Here is an 18,093-nt window from a genome sequence, read left to right as displayed (position 1 = left end):
TTTCAATGGGATCTGATGATGCCTTGCCGCTAACAGCTGGAAATTATTTTGCTGTCATTTCGATTGTTAACATTTTGACACGTGATGTTTGTGTTTAGACCATCGAGTTCACTCTCAAAAACGAACAAACATGATACAGGGTGTTTCTGGCGTATGATTGAAACAGTGAAGACGTGGTTACAGATCGTGCGGAATCGGATGGAGAATGCAACGTGATTGCAAAACATGCGTGTCAGTTGACCTGAGCACGGTCCACAACGATAGAACAATGAATTTTGTATCGTATGCTAAAAATTATTGTAAATTTTATTCAAAACCTATTCTAAAAATAACATTCCTCGTACGATTCCACGATCTGTGTAACGAGGTCATTTAAAAAGAGCGAAATGTTTATTTTCTTCTGAAGTTATTATATATTTTTTTCGATAAGATCTGGTTATCAGCATTATATTTAGTGTAAAATTTGAAATAAGAATCATACACTCAACATTCTTTTTAACGAGCCACTCCTTGCTGGGCTTGAGCCGGGACTTAATTTATTTCACGCCCAACATAAACTACGCGTATATTAGTTTCTATTATATTGCTATAGGTGCGCATCGCGGCAAAAGTAATAATAAATATACATCCGAAATCAAAATGTCTGTAACGGTAGAACGAACGAATGAGGAAACGAAAATTAAAGGTATCTTCGTTGAAAATATGATCATCTGCGTTGGTAGACATCCTAAAGAAGGTTTTCCAAGGGTTACTAGGTCATATATGACTTTGGCACTGCGCAATCATTTGCGTACACTGCACAGTTGTTAATAAAATAGATACGGTTTAAAAAATAACGAAGTTAACAGTGTCCGCTAAGCTACAGGGTACGAACAGTGGTCGCAGTTCAGCATAAAAGCAATAGAAACAGAGAAACATAGTTATGCAACAGTTACTAACCTATCGCTGCATCTACTACTTCGGCCGCTTGCTACCCTAAGGCCCTTATAACATATTTAACGAGCTATGCATCCCATTAAATTTTTATTATCCTATACGATCGAAATTTCTTGTCAATGATACGCATCGCCTATCCCCGCGACCGATCGCTCAACACCCGATTTTTAACCTTGCACTAAAAGCTGCTTGCCCTGAGGTAAGCCACTCCATCTGGTTCGGATGATCAAAACCTTGTGAACTGCTCGTGCCATACAATGGTGACCCTGATTTTGGTCATAGACGACTACTAACATCGATCGTCACAAGCCTGCATTGCATGATTCATCAACGTTTAGCGTAACAGATAGTACAATTGCAGTAGAATCATGCCCAAAATTAGAAACAGTATACTGTTCACGATAAGCTCCTTCTTACGCATTGCTTGGCGAGCCTGCTTTACGTTATTGAGGTCTTCCTTGAAAAAGTATTTCTTTAGTCCCGGGACGGCCACCTCGAAGTACAGCCGCCAGCTGTAGTTTCGGTTATCGCAAGGGTATTGTTGATGGTCTATTGGATTCATGCTGCGTAATTAAAGAGAAAAAAAAACAAAATTGCATTAAAATCACTCAATTAGTATTTGCTTCAGAACATGCAACATATTCATTTTACGGTGGGAACAGTAGCGTTTTAATATATATTTTCTTGATTTCAATTTATCTTGTGTTCCTTAAATGTGTCCCCGACAATTCATCAAAAGCTAGTTATTGCTAAATGAAACATAACCGTAAAACGAGAAGAGAAAACGTTTTTGTTCAGATGGATGTTTCTTCATGTTTGCCCCACTTGTGGCCATGATGCTGTAGGAAAAAGTCATCTTGACTCGTAAAATTTACTGCAGCAAGTAATGAAAGTTTTCCAACATTCTTTTTTGGGGCTGGTTAATAACATTCTTCGTTTAACTGAGTGTACCGAAAAAGGCGCCATTAAGATGGAGGACGCTACGAAACTAGCGAGTTATAATCAGTTATTGACATATTGACATATGCAAGGTAATTTCATCATTATTAGGAACGTATTAACATCAGTAAACACTTTCTATCTGCTCTATCATAAATATTGTATGATCGGATTTCTCTGACCTTATTGCGACACTTACGCCAGGTAAAGGTCCTTCATGTTCTGATTGTCGAAGAAGTATGTGGTGTTGGTAAATTTCTTGACCGTGGTGACGACCTTATCAATCTTGATATAGGTGTCGACGAGGCGGGGCTTCTCACCCCGAAGCCTCATGGCTGTGTCCATGATGTAGGCGGGTAGATAGTGCAGCACCAGTGAGTACAACCGGAACATGAACTCGTTGCTGGAGGCGAAGGTGATCGGTTTGTAGATGCCCGTCAGCAGAGGGTGTTTTTTGCAAGCTTTTTCGCACTCGCGTCTTCGTTCATCTGGAAGTGAAGGTAGGGATGGAAAATACGCATAGTTATACGACATGCCCGCTAGCTCTTTCGTCGTCGCGATCTTCGTCTAAAACGTACCAAATGTCAGGGGATTATCGGTGGAGCTTACACAATTATACACCAACACCTCTGGTTCCTGAGCCCTAATGGAGGTAGAAAACATGAAACGCCACGCATGTGAAAAATTATTGATTTCATTGATCGTAGACGGTATTGATCCTACCTTTGCATGTATGTTTGCCATCCGACGGCAATAATAGCATTCGACACGTAGTCCACTGGCACTGTGTCGATCGTCACCTCCGGATCGATGTGGCTGGTCCGAATGAGTCCGTAGTACCAGCCAATGAACGTTCCATTCGTGCCATAGATCGAGTCACACCAACCCGGCATCGGTTCGTTTAGGCTGGACATGACGCAAGACGGACGTAGGATGGCGACCGGAAAGTGCTGCCGGTACTCGAGAGTCAGTGCCTCGGCCAGTGCCTTCGTGAAAGTGTACGTGTTGGGCCACTTCAGCGAATACTTGATCACATCCTGTATCAATTTCTCGTCGTCGAGATTGGCCAGGATCTTCTCGGGGTTGCAATCAACTGGATAGACGCGCTCCTGAATGTGTTCGTCGTAGCTGTTCGAGTATGCCGTTGAGACGTACACGAAACTCTGCGCCGGAAATAACGACAGTCAGGTGTGAGGACATTCACCAGGAATCTCACTGAGCACTTGTCACCTTGTGATACGTACCTGTAGGTTCTTGGACTGCCGTCCGATTTCTAGCGCGGTTCGTGTGCCGGCTAGATTGATGTTGATCGCCTTGATCATTTCTTCGTCGAATTTCACCGTGGCCGCGATGTGCAAGATGACGTGGGTGTGCTCCTTTAGGTACTCCATGCTCTCAGGGCACAGGTCAAAGTTTGGCTTTTCGAGATCGCCCTCGATCACTCGAATCCGGTCCTGATAGCTGGGGTTCTTTTTGGCCAATCGTTCGAATATCTGAAGCGTGTTAAAATGCGCATTTTTAGATAAGGTTAAAGGTTTGCGTAAGTTGGTATGAAATATCCCTCATCGTCGTGAAACGGGCAGTCACACGGTCATATTATAACGTGAGCTTTGAACTAAGTTATCTAACAGCTCTCAGCAATGGCACCAGTCTACTAATGCCCATAAAAACAGTTTCTTTCTGTCTGTCGCTTCTAAAGTTCATGGTTATGCGTGGCTAGCTCTCGCCGACAGTTGGCAGCCATTGCCCGGTACGAAACCGTCTCTTAGTGTGTTAAACAAGCAAAAAGCACACTTTAGACGCTTGAATGGCGCCGTACGGCAAGAGAACGAAAGGAAGAGGGAAATTACTTTCCGTTTCGATAATTAGAAGTCAATCAGATGGTCGATGTGTTTCGGCGCGTTACGTTCGCCACCATCATGCCCGGCGGCTGCGTGTTGGGCAATCGCTGTGTCTGCTGATATTTTTGCCAGGGAGAAATGATTTCCATATTTAGTGGGCACGCTCTAGTTCATTATAGGTGGCAACTAATATGTTCCTGAGTAGTTTAACGCCTCAGCTCGAAGGGAATGAAAATGTCATCTGCTTGATGTATATATTATAAACGATGTTATGCCTGTGGGCAGCGTGTGTCCGTCAATTCGATTTAGGCATTGGAAAAGCCCTTTTAATCTTGTTCGAGGTTAAATTGGGTTTGATTGACCTCTTATAGCTTCACATTATATCTTTAATTGATGCCAAAAGGGAATGAAATCAAAATTGATTATATCTTAATTGTTATGAATAATATTTTCTTTATGGTTTGCGTAAACATTTCCAGCGTAGGACATATCGTTCATCAATATAAATTCAGAGATCGTTGATGAAAATCGTTGATGGCATTATCGCTATATCTCTGTGCCAAAATCTAATTGGGGGAGAAAAACAAATGATGGTCCGAGCATTGTGGCTTTGTATTTGAATATTTTTACTTGCTATCTTCAATCGGTTATCATGGGGTTTGGTTTCGGTTTTTGTTCGGGGAGTTCGAAAAATTTCATTATGTTTGCATATGTTCCCTCATTCATATGATGAATTCATCTGCTGCAAAACCGTACTATTATCTGTAATGCACTACATGTGCCTTTGCGAATTATCTAACATGAATATAAAATAATATCACTGGCTGCACCTGGTTGTAACTCTATTGAAACTAAAGTTTATTAAAAAAGATTATAAATGCACGTCCATATTTTAAGCGATATGGTTAAGGTGTGCTTAGGTGGCGAAACTGCTAATGGATAACCTTGTTGCCTGCTAAAGCTATAAAAAGGCAACCCCTTATTCCAATTTGCCCCCCATTTTCGTCCTTAACCAGCTGGTTGGTTTAGCAAACATCAACCTGATCGATGTGCCGTGCCGGCCAGCCTGTTTGCACACCGACCGGTGTGCTACATATCTTTCAGGCTTTATTTACTGCCACCATTTCGGTGTGTCGTTCGTTTGGTCGCGGTTCTATCGTGCGTTCGCAACGATGACGACGTCCAGAGGAAGAGTGACATTTTTAAAGCCCAACAACCAAAATCTCGCCATTAAGGTCAGTCAGCTGTAGTGAAAACGATCACGCCACGTACCGGGGAGCTTTTTTTTGGAGAGTAAGCAAATCCGACCTCCCGTTAGGTGTGGTTTGGAATTTCTGTTGACAGGTTCCGGCAGTCTGATTCAAACGTAGTGATCCACGGATATGTAACTGCTCCGGGGGACATCAGACATACCACAGCAAAAAGAAGCTTGAATGACGGGGGCCATAACGAAGCCAGTTGTGGTTGAGAGCCCGCGAACGCGATGTGACTTATTGGCTTTGACGAGAGTTCCGACATCGTCGTCATTCGGATTTTTCCTGTGACTTGGACGTATATTCGACCATTATCCGCGCGATATCTCCAAGAGGGCGATCGTCTAACGAGACTCGATATATTTTGCTGTCCTGCTTTTATGTAATGCCAGTGGGGGAGTGTACAGTGACGACGAGTGGTGACGAGATTCGATGCATGGCGAATATATTTTCCCCACGCATGGTGCTGCGTAACGAGTGTCGGATCACGGTTTTGATGATTTTAGTGCAGAAGGAAAAGCACATTCCCCTGCCGGCAGATGGTTTCAGTTTCCTGCTTCACTGCACTCATCGTGCGATGCTTGCGTGTGTCATGTTTGCAACGCATTCGCAGTAGCTGATCTGCAGCGAAGCGTGAACATTTTATCACAAATTTGAAACACAAAAATTCCTGAAGGTGCCGCCAGGTGAGTGCATTACATTGGCTTATTGATTGAGATTTTTGGAATTTTTGTTGAGGCATACATCAGAATCCAGCGTATCGTTCCCTTTATGCAGTTAATTAAAACTTTTCAAGAGTTTAATCAAACTTTGCCAATCATGCAAATCGTTGTTGGATGAAGACATTTTCACATCACAGCAGCTTGCGGTAGATAGTTTAAATTGAGGCGGTGGTTGTTGTCCGAACTTAATGTATGCCATGTCGAGCTATGTTCGATGATTAACACTGCCACACGACGCGGAGGAAAAAAAAACAGTGGTTGAATTTAGGGCTCTATGTCCGCCGAGGAGGAAAACTGGTTTTGAGTCTAGCTCCATCAGCAGTGCAGAGATTAGGTCAGCTACTATGATGGATTTTGAGAAATATCCAGCTTGTTCGGTTGTGGACTGTGAAAACGAACGCAACCGTCACAACCGATCTAGTGCTACCAAACTTTGAACCTGAGTCATTAGGCATCATAAAGCTGATCCGCGACGCGGTCCAATGGCCTACTCCTGCGCTTTGTATGTGCATGTTGCAGGAGGCCTAGCGGGCTTTGCTGGAGATGAACTTTGTTCTTTCGGTGCCGAAAACCCTTCCAAAGAGAGATGATAATGTATTACAATAATTCGATGGACGATCTCGGAGAAGGTCTGAATTTATGAGTAGAAACGCGTTTCGGTGTTTCCGAGGAGCGAATCAAGGTTTCTGCAAAGGGCGTCGAAGAACTTTGCCCTTACCTTGCTAAACGATGATCCACCTTTGGAAATTCGGAGCTGCTGTATCACTATTTCACGTGGTGCTGTGAGTCAAGGCAGGTCCAAGGCGGTGAGATCAAGAGCTGTATCACAACCGTCCTACGCTGGCGCATGTGTTTACTGCATTCAAAAGCTATAAACTTTTTTCAGCGTTTTATTGTCTGTAATTTCACAATTTCTTCGTGTATAGTGGGATGTGCTTGCATAACTCAAACGATAACATAAACAATTTATTTGAAAATCAAAACTCTAAAGCCGGAAGGTGGAAACGACCTTTGGAACAGACATTCCCATTGAAATCTTCCACACAAGGCGTGATTCGTTCGCTCCGGCGTGAACGAAAGGATTAATTGGGTACTTATAGTGTCATCCGCAAAAATGTCCATGGCGTTAATAATCGACTTTTTATACATTCCGATAAGATTCCCAAAAACGCCGGGCAAAGCAATAAATTAGCTCAGATTTATTTGTTGGCTTTGCTTTATATCCGCTTTCACGTATATTTTGGAAATTCTTTGCTTTTACTGTGCTACAAGGGTTTATAAGAACATGTTAAAGATGTAGGAAAATGTCGTCGTTTTTAAGATTCGAAAACTAGCACTCGTTTTTTCTAAGCAAAACTGATAAAAAAATTGACAGCTTTACGGTTAGCCATTAGCATTTCGGTGAGGAAAAATTTGCAATAAATTATGTCACTGTTATCATCTGGTCGACATCATCGGCACCAGTTCACGGTTGACATAATCAATCGTTCTCGAGGTGGTGACTGATTTTAATGTGAATTTAGATAATCGATACTCAAATGCTGCCCAAACGGTAGCAAAATAACAATTTATGGAAATTGTTAGTTCCAGGGTGCTCGTTATTACAGATTAGTAAATTAGTTCACGAGTCGCCTGCCAAGAAGGCTTTTACGAGCCAATTCATTCATGATATTCATTCCACTGATAGAATAGCTGCGAATCAATGATTTCTTCGCACGACTCCGACTTGCGAATGTTAATATTATACGCGAAGCGCGACAAAATTAAGTTGTTGGTGGGCGCTTTAGGTATGAATATTCCACTAGAAGGAACTACTAAAGTCTTCCTTCATGTGGAATTAGTTAATACGATCGCTTCTGCTTTGTCGCGATCGAACGATACCGATCACATATGTTTCTGTTCAACTTGTTTTACGACGAAATTTGAAATCGATTCAGACTGCCACCTAACTAGCCTCGTATTCAAAAACCGGATGGCATGTTTTGTAGAATGTTCTCAATTTTGTACTGGCTGTGTTCGACGACACGAAATATGAGCCTTGCACCCTAACGCGCTTGTTTCATTCTTTTCTGGGTTGTATGGCAATTAAAATTTATGCAAAACAAGTCCCGAAAAGATGCATCCTGCAAGAATGTTGGTTCATTATTTTTTGTAGCTCTTCGTCTCGGAGCATCGCATAAAATGTGTCGTATTATACAAAACAGTTTTTTGCTCGAAGCGAATTTTGTTTCGATTTGTTATTCGTTCGCGCCCCCGGTCCAGTCTGGGCTATTATTTGCATAATGCATCTCGTTTGCCCAGGTTGCCGGTGTTGCTTCCCGAACCCTCTGCTTTAATCGTTAATCTTTCAAAACCAAAACCATTCCGAATAGGGAATCTAATATCGCGTCTACTTCCTGCGTTCGACGCACCCGCAGCGAACCTGTCGACGTAACCGGTTCTGCAGATGAAAGTAAAACTTCCGCAAGAGTTTTTGTTGTTTCCTAAATTCTGCACTCCACGTTCTTCTCTGCTCCATCTCGATCTGTACCATTCGGCCTGCGGTGTCATAGCGGGTTTTGAAGCTTAAATTTTGCGTCCATTATGCAAATGAGCGACTGCTGTCAGCGACAGCTTGCTGATTTATAGACGTCGCGATGATTGGCCCGGGGGAATGGATCACTTCCGCATGGTGGAGAACGTTTACAAAAGGTATACTAGCACAGTTGGGTAGCTTATGTAAGTGCAACGCCTGGGTAGCGAGCTGTCATGCGTCCATTTCGAGGCCACTCTCGGAGGCTTGAGGCCCGATGCGCCATAATTCACTGATGGGTCAGACCGGGCAACACCAACGTCACTCTACTACCACCCTGATTCTAGATATTTGAAATTTATATTCGCGGGGGACTCCGTTACGTGCGCAATTAACATTCGCAAGAGCGCGAACGGTTGCTTAATGAATGCCACATGACGTTTCCAAGTAGACAAAGTCGCTACGCTATGGCGAAGCTCTACTGTAAACAGGTTCAATCGAGAATTTTGTGCGTGAATTGTAAGGAATTCTAAGGTTTGGCAAAATATGTTGTGTTCTAGTGAACTACGATCTCAGTGCGCTACACTGGTAGTTTTATATATCAACAATATTTAACGATATTACTACAAAGGTCGCAAGCTCGCCTATCTCCGTCCCCGGTGGTTGCTGAAAATACTTGAATTATTTTGATTCATGAATGTCTAATTTCAACGCGCACTAATTAGTCCTTGATATCGCGGGGGAATCACCACACAGACGCACAATGCCACACATCACCCAACCCGATGTCACGAACACACGATTGTACGATCCATTTCCGGCCGCGGCGCAAGTGATCGTCGATCGAGTCTAAAGACGCGGCCTCGCCAGCTTCTTCCTATAAGCAAATCCAAGGTTCCACGATTCGGGCCACCATTTTTGGAGCGTAAATAGTGTCTCTAAGTGGGCTCACGCAACTGCTGGAAGTGAAAACAAAGCACGAACGGAAGGTACGGTTGGCCCGGCTAGATTATAAATCAACCCTCAATCGATGCGCTTACCAAACCGTACAGATGGTAATGGTGGTCATTGGATGCGTCTTCATGCTAATGCTCGTTTAACTCTCGACCTCCAAAAATTACAGACCAACTTTGCTCGAGCGCTAGAGCTGTTGTTGATTTATTTTCGACACTCAGTCTAACGCGCCTTACTCTAGCAAGAGCTTTTAGCTACTTTCTCTTCTGTCGGAGAAGCTAATGTCTTTTTTTGTTCACACACAATGGCTGTTAGGTTGGTTGGCTCGATTACTCAAGTGAAGCCCGCTTCGATTCGGCGGCGATCGTTCGGACTTAAATTGATTTGGTAGTCACGACCGGCGTCTGCGTGGCTTTTTTTTTTCAATCGACCGTTTCGTTGGCTCGTTTGTCGTTTAAAGAATTTGTTTGATTGATTGGCGAACGTGATCGACAACGCGAGCTCGCGGGTGTAAACATACAAATGCGCTTTCGCGAATCGCCCGCCTGCGGTTGGAAGTAAGAAATTAGCGTTGAAATTTGAAGTGATTGAGCAGAAACGATGAGACCCTCGGGATGACCTTTTGCGGTGGGCTGCCCGCGACAGCTTAATATGAAGCTGACGTGAATTCACATTTTACGTGGTTCCCTCTCGTAAGATGCTCTCGCCTCGACGTTAGTGAATGTTCGCGCAAGAACGACAGATCGAATGAGGGCACGAATCTGCAGAGTTTGTTAGACTACTTTTAAAATCCACTTGGCGGTGGTAGTCATGGTTGGCTTCCATCGATCATTGGCAATCGGTGCTACTGAAGGGTGGGAAATAGGGCTGCCGAGTGCAGTATGCTCTTCAGGACATGGTAGACGAGAGATATCACTTTTGTGATGATGCACGTTTTAGTGCATGAATTTTAGACGAACGAAATCGTTTAGTCGTGTGATCAACCGTTGCTTATGCTTATATTGCCACACGTTTATGGTAAACCAGTGCGATCACCGATCGGCCCTCAATTGTAGAGCTCTTTTTTGCTCGATGTATTATTCGTTCACCGTCACTTGACCAATGACTTTTACGGCCATAAATAGTAATGGCATCGTGTAAATGGCTTAGGTTTGATAAGCTGACATGCACGGGTTTTATGGAGTGTTATTAAATTATTTGCAACCTTTTTTTATTGAACCAATTGCAGGTTAGCAGCGCTCCTTGTCGAGCGCATGTCGTCGGTCATGCGTTGGGAGGGATTTTTTTTTAATTTTTGGCTGCACGGAGTAGCGTCATAACGAATAATATTAGCCAACAAAAGCGAATCGTTTCACAAAGTTCGCATTGGCAATGTGTGTAAGAGCTTTATTGCCTGCAGTTGTTATGCTCTGCTGAGAGTAAAAATTTATTTTGCATCATAATTGATATCCTGTGCGATTTTGTTTCGTTTCAATCACCAAAAACAGCTTTTATGGCTCAATCTGGTTTGGTAAAATACATATGTGTGCTTATGAATATTTAGCTTCAAATATTAGTGCATAACACAAGCTTGGCACAAACAATTGATATTAAATTAAATCGTACCAAAATGCATACACATTCTAGCATTGCGAAAATAAAACAGTTCATGTGTTTCGAATAACTTATATGAAGCTATCAAAAACTGTATGCACTGTGCTCATAAAATGCCCCTTTGCACATGTGACAATCGATCGCTGAGGAAATTCACACCATTTGGTGTTTTATTTCTTATTTCGTGCCCTTTTATGGAATCCATTTGTCGTCTGCTACTCAAACAAAACGCGGCCAGGAATTGACTATAATTATATCCCTCCACATTGAACGTGACGCGGCCTAAAGCGCTCAGCGTGAGTGTTCAAATCAAAACGAGAGATTTCAATGACCGATTAGCGACGAACTTGCGGTGCCAATGAATACCAACCTAATGCATAAGCCAAGAATCATCGTCGAAACCAGCAGCCAATAAAAGTGAAAAGTGGCAGCTCTAGTGCATGTTACGCAGGGCAGCTACAGCACAGGGATAACCGGTCCGAGAAGGAAGGGAACATTTAGGTGAATGATTTCATTTTTCCATTTATATATATCTCCCATCGCTCTATAGCTCCACAGCAACCGGTGGTAGCTGGCGAGGAAAAACGCCTTAGGCAATGTGGTTGATGTTGTCCACCTGCAAACATTCCACCTTCAAGTACGCACCGCACTGATCGGACTCACCAGATTGGCGACATTGGCATCTAAACGATGACGCCAGTTTGAAGTAGGTGGAGACAAAAAAAATGCGCACAAACAAACAGTCGTCTCGACCGCTCGAACTAGAGCGTGTGTGCAGCGACATTCGTTTTTGCAGCTTCTGCTGCTGCTGTCGACCATCGTGCAAGTGCACTTGTGTCGACCCGCTTTAGTCAGCCTGTTGCTCGTGGCCTGATTCTAGCACCGTGCATTTGGAAGCCTCGCTGCGCACCTATGGCAGCCTCACGAAGGTTGTCCTGTCGGCGCTGAATGTGGACCACACGTACACGTGCGGCATAACTCACGGCGCTGCGTAACGCTGCACAGCGAACAAATGCAGGCTCAGGATCACTCAATAGCAGCTCAAATCGCAGGGTTTTGTGTGATAAATCAAGCATCGATAATAAATGCACTTTTGACGTTGGTGGTGATGGAACCTCCCGAAATTGGTTGACCTCGACCTGGCCAACTCGTTGCTGTGACTGCCTTGCCATCGAAAGCACGCCTCACTTCGAGGGGAACAATATTTGTCCAGCGAATACCGTCTTTGGAAAGTGGCGACGACACGACAAACTCCCCTTTTGCCTAAGCGTCCCATTTTTTGCCTAAACTTTGCCGTTGATTGATGCACTGCCCGAGGAGATGGAACAGAGGAGATGGAACGCCACCTTTCTGTCACCGTGCATGTGTTTCTCTCTCTCTCTCTTCATCCTTTCGCTGCTGCCAATGGTTATGCTGGGCATTCCGAGCCACCTTACCGTCACCCCCACTGCATGGGGGCATGCATCATCATAATCATCATAAGCTTCGTCGTCGTCGTTGCTGCCGCATAATCAATAATTGTGCAACACGTGTTAATTGTTTCGCGCTTGCTTCGCACTTTCCGTTCCCTTCAGGACCCCTACCCGGGGAGGACCACCGTATGCGGATGTGGAGTGAATGTGAAGTCACCCCGTCACCCAAAAAATCGAAGACAAAAAAGTGAAACAGTCTTTGATTCGCGCTGAACTGCTGCCTGCGCCGAAAATCGACACCAGCTGTCTCGACCAACGTCAACGAGAGAAACCATTTTCTCTTGGGTCTTGGGGTCGCATTGACATTCGCACGCCCGCTACGTTGAGGTCCTTGCGTCCGACATTGGTCCGACAGTGGTCGCTTTAACGGTCAAACCTTCGGCATTGCAACAACTGCGAGACGTAACGGAAAGCGAAGCGTGCCGGTCTTTTGAGCAAATAAAGGCGATCCATTATGGATGAACTCATTACTCCGGTCACGGTGGGCTTTCTTCGGTCACCCGCCTTGCGTTACACCCATCCTTGACCACCAAGCCATGCTGAACCGATTCGCATTCGTATTCTATCATTTCGTTTTCGAGTCCACGCGGCAGAGAAATCGACACCGCCGTGGCATTCGGTTGGGGGGTTTTTTTTCCTGATGTCTCGAGATACTTTCAATTTCACGCTATCCGTTCATCGAGCCGTGGCCCAAGTGTGGTTTTAATGCGTTGCTATCGCGTAGGTTGCTCATCAACCGGCCAAATTTTAACCGCCTAGCCCGAGCTCGTCCGGTCTGGTGGAGGGTTTTCCACGATTTTACCACCAGCTCTCGTTGGATGCTGGGCGGACGTGTGGCTTCCAAAAAACCCAGCACACTAAAGGGCTTGCGCAAGCAGCGCCAGGGATGGCTAATCTCTTCCAGCGCGAACGTACCGAGCGATGTTGGCGGTTGGCTCTTCGAAAAATCCAATCGCGTCAGTCAAACGGTGCGTTGACGTTGCATAACACCGATATCGAACCTCAGCGCTTTGAACGGATGGAAGCCCTTTAGGTTGTGGATTCCGCGCGTATGCTCCCGTGAAACTGCTTTTGAATCTTATCCTACTTTCCCTACTACGATGACGCACACTACTCACCGGTGATGCGCAGAGTGTCTTGATGCGCTGCTCCGGCAGCGTGTTCTTTTTCTCGCGCACCATCAGAATGACTTCCTTTACTTCGCATGTTCTGTTTGAGCGCGAATCGGGACGGATTTGGAAAGCGAATGCACCAAAATGATAAAGATAAAGGGAAATTCGTTAAGGTTGCGCCTCACGATACCATTCGCGGAAGCTTGGAAGCATTGAGCGGGGCTGAAAAAGGCACAAAACTGTTCCTTACCGAAGCAGCTTTTCCACCACGATTTTCCCGATGAACCCGGTGCCACCGGTCACAAACACCACCTTGTCACGATAGAACTCACTTATGCTCGACATGGCTACGTGCAATGGTTTAAACTTTTCCCAACGGCTATGGAACGGAAACTCCCAACGGCTATGATTGTCACAAATAGGTTCGCACTTCCACACTGGTTCGTCCAACAAGGCATCCAACAGTCGCGATCACTAGCTGCAAGATCACGGTTTTAGCACCATACAACAGAAGAGCCAAAAAAACACGGCGCTCTCAGACGTCCTGCGTAAGCCGGAAGGCTCGTGTTCGGTTCCTTCCAGGAAGCTCTTCCGAACATTCGAATTTTCCTTTCGCAAGTCGCAAGTCGCCAGGCTTTTCCACCGTCGCTTGGTAGCGCACTTCGCACGATCCACAGGCGAAGCTTGACCCACCCGTGCAGGCCGACCGCTGGTAAAGATCTGATGGAACAGTGCCCCAAAGTGACCGTGCACACCTAACGCTTCGCGATCGCGGAGTAGAAGCCGCACCGAACACCGATGCCACCTTTATTCGTGGGAAATCGTGCGGAGCGGGTCTTGCCGTCTTGCAAGGGAGCCCAGGGCAGGGCAGGCTCCTTCACCCAACGGACGGATGTTGGTGGTGGTTGGTTTGGCAGCGCAACTGTGTTAGTCACTGGCAAGCCAATTCGTCGCACGATGATGAACGTGCGTTTGAGGTGATGCTAGCGGTGTGACCTGCCGCTAGATGCCGCGGTACGATTAGTTTCGGCAGCATCGACCTTTGCGGGGTGCAGAAAGAAAGAAAGGGTGGGAAAGAGGGGTGGGTAGCAGGTATTTTTTCGAGATGATGAGAGTGAGTTGGCGGATGCAATTTGGAGGATGTTTTTTTTTGTCTCGAATTTACCGCAACTTAATGTCCACTCGTTTCAGTGGGAAATGACTTCTGTCTTCGTTGCACTGGGTGTGAACATAGCACTCGAGCAGCTTAGGAAAGGCGATTCCCACACTGACGAATTTGGAGCACTGCGCATGTAAATTCGTGCCGTTTGGAGTGAAATATGTGCGAGAGCCATGTCAACTCGGCACTTCGAAAGCGCACTCCTCGACGACAGCAAGGTTGCCAATCGACACTGTCTCATCCACAGCCCGTGTGTTATTGTTTGCCATTTGTTTATATTTGGGTGTTGCTTCTAACAGTTTAGGTGTTATGCTTCTGCAACGGTGTTGTTTCAGCTGGCATTGCAGAGAAAAGGGAGAGCAAAAAAAAACACTGCAATTCTGCAAACTGTCCGCAATGCCGGGAGAGCTTTTCCTGTGTATGTGAAGCATTATTATCAAACATGATTGTTTGATGGCGAGTTTCCGCATTTCCCTTGCGTGTCGTTAGTAAATGTAGCTTTTGAAACTAACGTAGGCAGAATCAGACGAGCGCAGTACGATTGCATGACAATCCGTGAGATGGAGTAAATTTCATACGGCACGAAATGGACGTTCCGCTCGGATCTCAGCCGGTTAGCCGGTCTGAATGATGTATTGCTCGTATGGTAGGCCACAAAATTGTGCCGAAATTATTTTTTTTGGCAATTGACCTGTTGAGTCACCACGTGGTGGCTTCTGTGCCATTTGGTGTGCTCGCGATACGATCGATTACGAGATCATTTTATGACACATGAGTCTCTGTTTCTCTCTATCTCTCTCTCTCTCTCTCTCGCTCACTTTTTGTTCGTTGTGCGACGAGATTTTCACTATGCTTTTCGCCGCAATCACTTTGAGGTTTCGATTTTCCCTGGCTGGGCTCCGAAGTGTGTTCTTCTCCCTCGCAAATCGCATTAGACCGTATCGAGTAAGTTACAATTACGCATGGATACAGAAAAAAAGCTTTTACTGTTTCGACATGGGGAAAAATTCGTGGATGAAGATGAAGGAGCACGTGGCCCATTTTGCCTCTGAACCTTGCAATCTTTTGGTCATCTGAAGAAGCTGCTATTTTTCCAAGAAAAAATGTACGTTGTAGTACAGTTGCTTTGTAATTATTTTCTGTATACAAATATGCAAGCTTAAGAGAAATAGTCTAAGAAATAAACACTTTTTTGTACAATGCGATGATGATGTATTTGCCAAAAAATGATGTTAAAAAAGAGGGAAGGATAGTTTTAGTGTTATTGTTGGATTCTTAAGTTTAATTTCCTTTTTTCCGGCAACCAAACCAATAGAGAACAATTATTGTTATTCTTTGGGAATTCGGCAAAAAATACCAACCAAATAATTCACTCCAACGGCACAGTCCTACCGCCACCGTATCTGTCAATCATCTTCGACAAATTCAAGTCATGGTTGGAAATTCTTGCCCCACCATCGCCGCCATTCTTTGTTCCCGTGTGGTGCTCCCACTTTGCATGTGTGGTGGTACTCGACCATGTCGGTTCAACGGACAGCCAGTGACGCCAACAGGCGAGTACGTTTCGTTCCAACGGTGATGGAGACGAGTGTCCTCCATGCATACCAAATAGTTGGGTCCGATTGGTAGAAAGAAAAAAAAATCTTCACATACTAATGGGAACAAAAGAAAAAATCCCCAACACTTGAAACGCTGCAGGTTGGTTCATAACTATGCGATCACTTTACGCCCATGAAACCACATTTTGAAAAGGATTTTTTTTTACTAATTTACCCTTGTGCGGCCAAATCATTCCGATCGGGTCATCTTAGTTCTGGTAGCGAAATAAACAAAAAAAAACGCCGTGCTCATCTAATCGTCTACGATGATTGTGCAAGAAACTGCATTTTTGCACGAATTAATCCGTCCCGTAAGATTGCGTTTGAAATGTACTTAACTCTCGTCATCCTGCGTGATGAGGGAAGGATACCCTGCAATTAACTGTCGTTTGTCGGAGCAAAGTAAAAAAAAATAAAAACAAATGCATGCACTGTTGCTCTGGAAACGTTGAAGCAATCAAAGGTGGCTTTATGCGTCTTGCGTAATAAACCGCGTTAGAACACGAGCTGGGCCCGGAATGGGCTGATCGATACGATCGTACGATTTCCGGCCGTTCTCTCTGGCTAAAATGGAGCAAAAAAACAGGCCTATTAATGCACACTATCATCCCGGAGGTATCGCTAGGGTTGATGTTTTGGAGTGTCTGGCCTTGTAGCACCGCAACTCGCTGGAAACGTGCACTGGTGAGTCAAAACGACGAGTATAGGGAAAAGCAAACACCTCAAAAAGCAAAACTCGCTCGCAGTGACGCACTCGTGGGCTCGCTTTTGGCACAACACATGGTCGGCTAACCACAACTAATGGAAATTTTCAACAAAACAGCCACCGAAACCAGCGTTAACATGAAGCGAAAAGATGGCAGCAAGGAAGACGGTGAGCGAGTTTTTCACTTTTCAAGTTTTCAAGTTTCGCTTCCCTGCCCTCTCGACCTCTAGTGAAGCAGAAAAACAAAAAGCAAGATTTTGGAACACGCCAAAGTTCCGGCTATCGGTGACGCCAAAGATTAATTACGTTTAACTGAAGCTAAACCCCGAATCTGATTGCTTCACTGATGTTGTGTGTTGCGTGTTGTTTTTTGTTTGTGTCAGAGAATATTCTTTTTTATGTCGCCGTCTTCACAACTTGTCGAATGTATCGTTTTCGTCGATCTAGTCTCTTTTCTCGCAGCATGCGTGAGGCTCGACAGAAGATTATGAGAATCGTTTTTTTTGCGTGATCTTCACAATGTTCTTGATTATTTAAGCTAAAAATCCTTCGTTAAAGGCCATTCGGTCGCTGGTGGTGGCTAATTATTCGTTGATCACGAATACGTGGCCTTTGCATGGGCAAGTGCTAGGAGCCGTTTCTCATCCACCGTAATCAACGGAGCGTTGCGAGGGACAATTCAATGACAATATCCAAACACTGCTGGCCAGCCGCTGAGCTGTTGACGAGTAGCGGTGATTCAGTCTTCCGATCTGATCCGGTCGCATAGTAATCTATGGCAGTGGCCAAATCAAACCGGCTACACGAGCCAAATATTCCGTGCTTGTTTTCCGGAAGAGGCGCCCGAAAGATTCCAGTTCCGGCTGGGTAAACAATTTGTACCGCCTATGTTTGTGCTGTTTATTCTTGAACCACCGAGCTGTGTGTGACGTCAAGGCAAATAAGTCAGGTGAAGTTTGTAGTGTTCATTATTTATCCCATGTTGGGAACTACCAGGTCAATGGAGGATTTTGTTCCTTTTCCCTCACTGATGCAGGAGTGGTTCTATTAAAACATTATCAGAACAGTGTTCATAAAAGCATATTGTTGGAAAAAAGGTCAAAAGTTAATATTTTGAGTAAATTATTGAGTTTGGTTTTAACATGTTTTTTATTGAATTCAACGTGGTTTTTGTTTCCCACCATTTTCATGCATTTTATGTTTTTAAATGAAACTTTTCCCAACGATTGAATTGTTCCACAATCAAATTATCACCGTTTCGCATCGATTATGAGTAACAATTCGTCTTGAGCAGCT

General features: G+C 44.7%; 1 protein-coding gene across 1 annotated transcript; it reads right to left on the bottom strand.

The window, feature by feature from the left end:
- Positions 1 to 1,250: 1,250 nt before the first annotated feature.
- On the bottom strand, positions 1,251 to 13,679 carry LOC128722217 (fatty acyl-CoA reductase 1-like). Its single transcript, XM_053816072.1, has 7 exons — positions 13,585 to 13,679; positions 13,341 to 13,431; positions 3,120 to 3,368; positions 2,599 to 3,038; positions 2,454 to 2,518; positions 2,075 to 2,363; positions 1,251 to 1,499 (listed from the first exon to the last, which is right to left on the bottom strand). The coding sequence occupies exons 1-7, from the start codon at positions 13,677 to 13,679 to the stop codon at positions 1,271 to 1,273; spliced, it is 1,458 nt and encodes a 485-aa protein (XP_053672047.1). The 3' UTR covers positions 1,251 to 1,270.
- Positions 13,680 to 18,093: the final 4,414 nt, after the last annotated feature.

This window comes from Anopheles nili, chromosome 2, assembly GCF_943737925.1.
Source record: "Anopheles nili chromosome 2, idAnoNiliSN_F5_01, whole genome shotgun sequence".
Lineage (NCBI taxonomy): Eukaryota > Metazoa > Arthropoda > Insecta > Diptera > Culicidae > Anopheles > Anopheles nili.
Note: the sequence above shows the minus strand (reverse complement) of the source record. Positions and strands in the feature narration are given on the sequence as shown.

Coding starts and splice junctions, on each gene's coding strand:
- LOC128722217 (XM_053816072.1), bottom strand. CDS start 13,679: ATGTCGAGCATAAGTGAGTTCTATCGTGACAAGGTGGTGTTTGTGACC. Junction 3,039..3,119: donor GGCAGTCCAAGAACCTACAG/GTACGTATCACA, acceptor TTTCCGGCGCAG/AGTTTCGTGTACGTCTCAAC. Junction 2,364..2,453: donor CGATAATCCCCTGACATTTG/GTACGTTTTAGA, acceptor CTTCACTTCCAG/ATGAACGAAGACGCGAGTGC.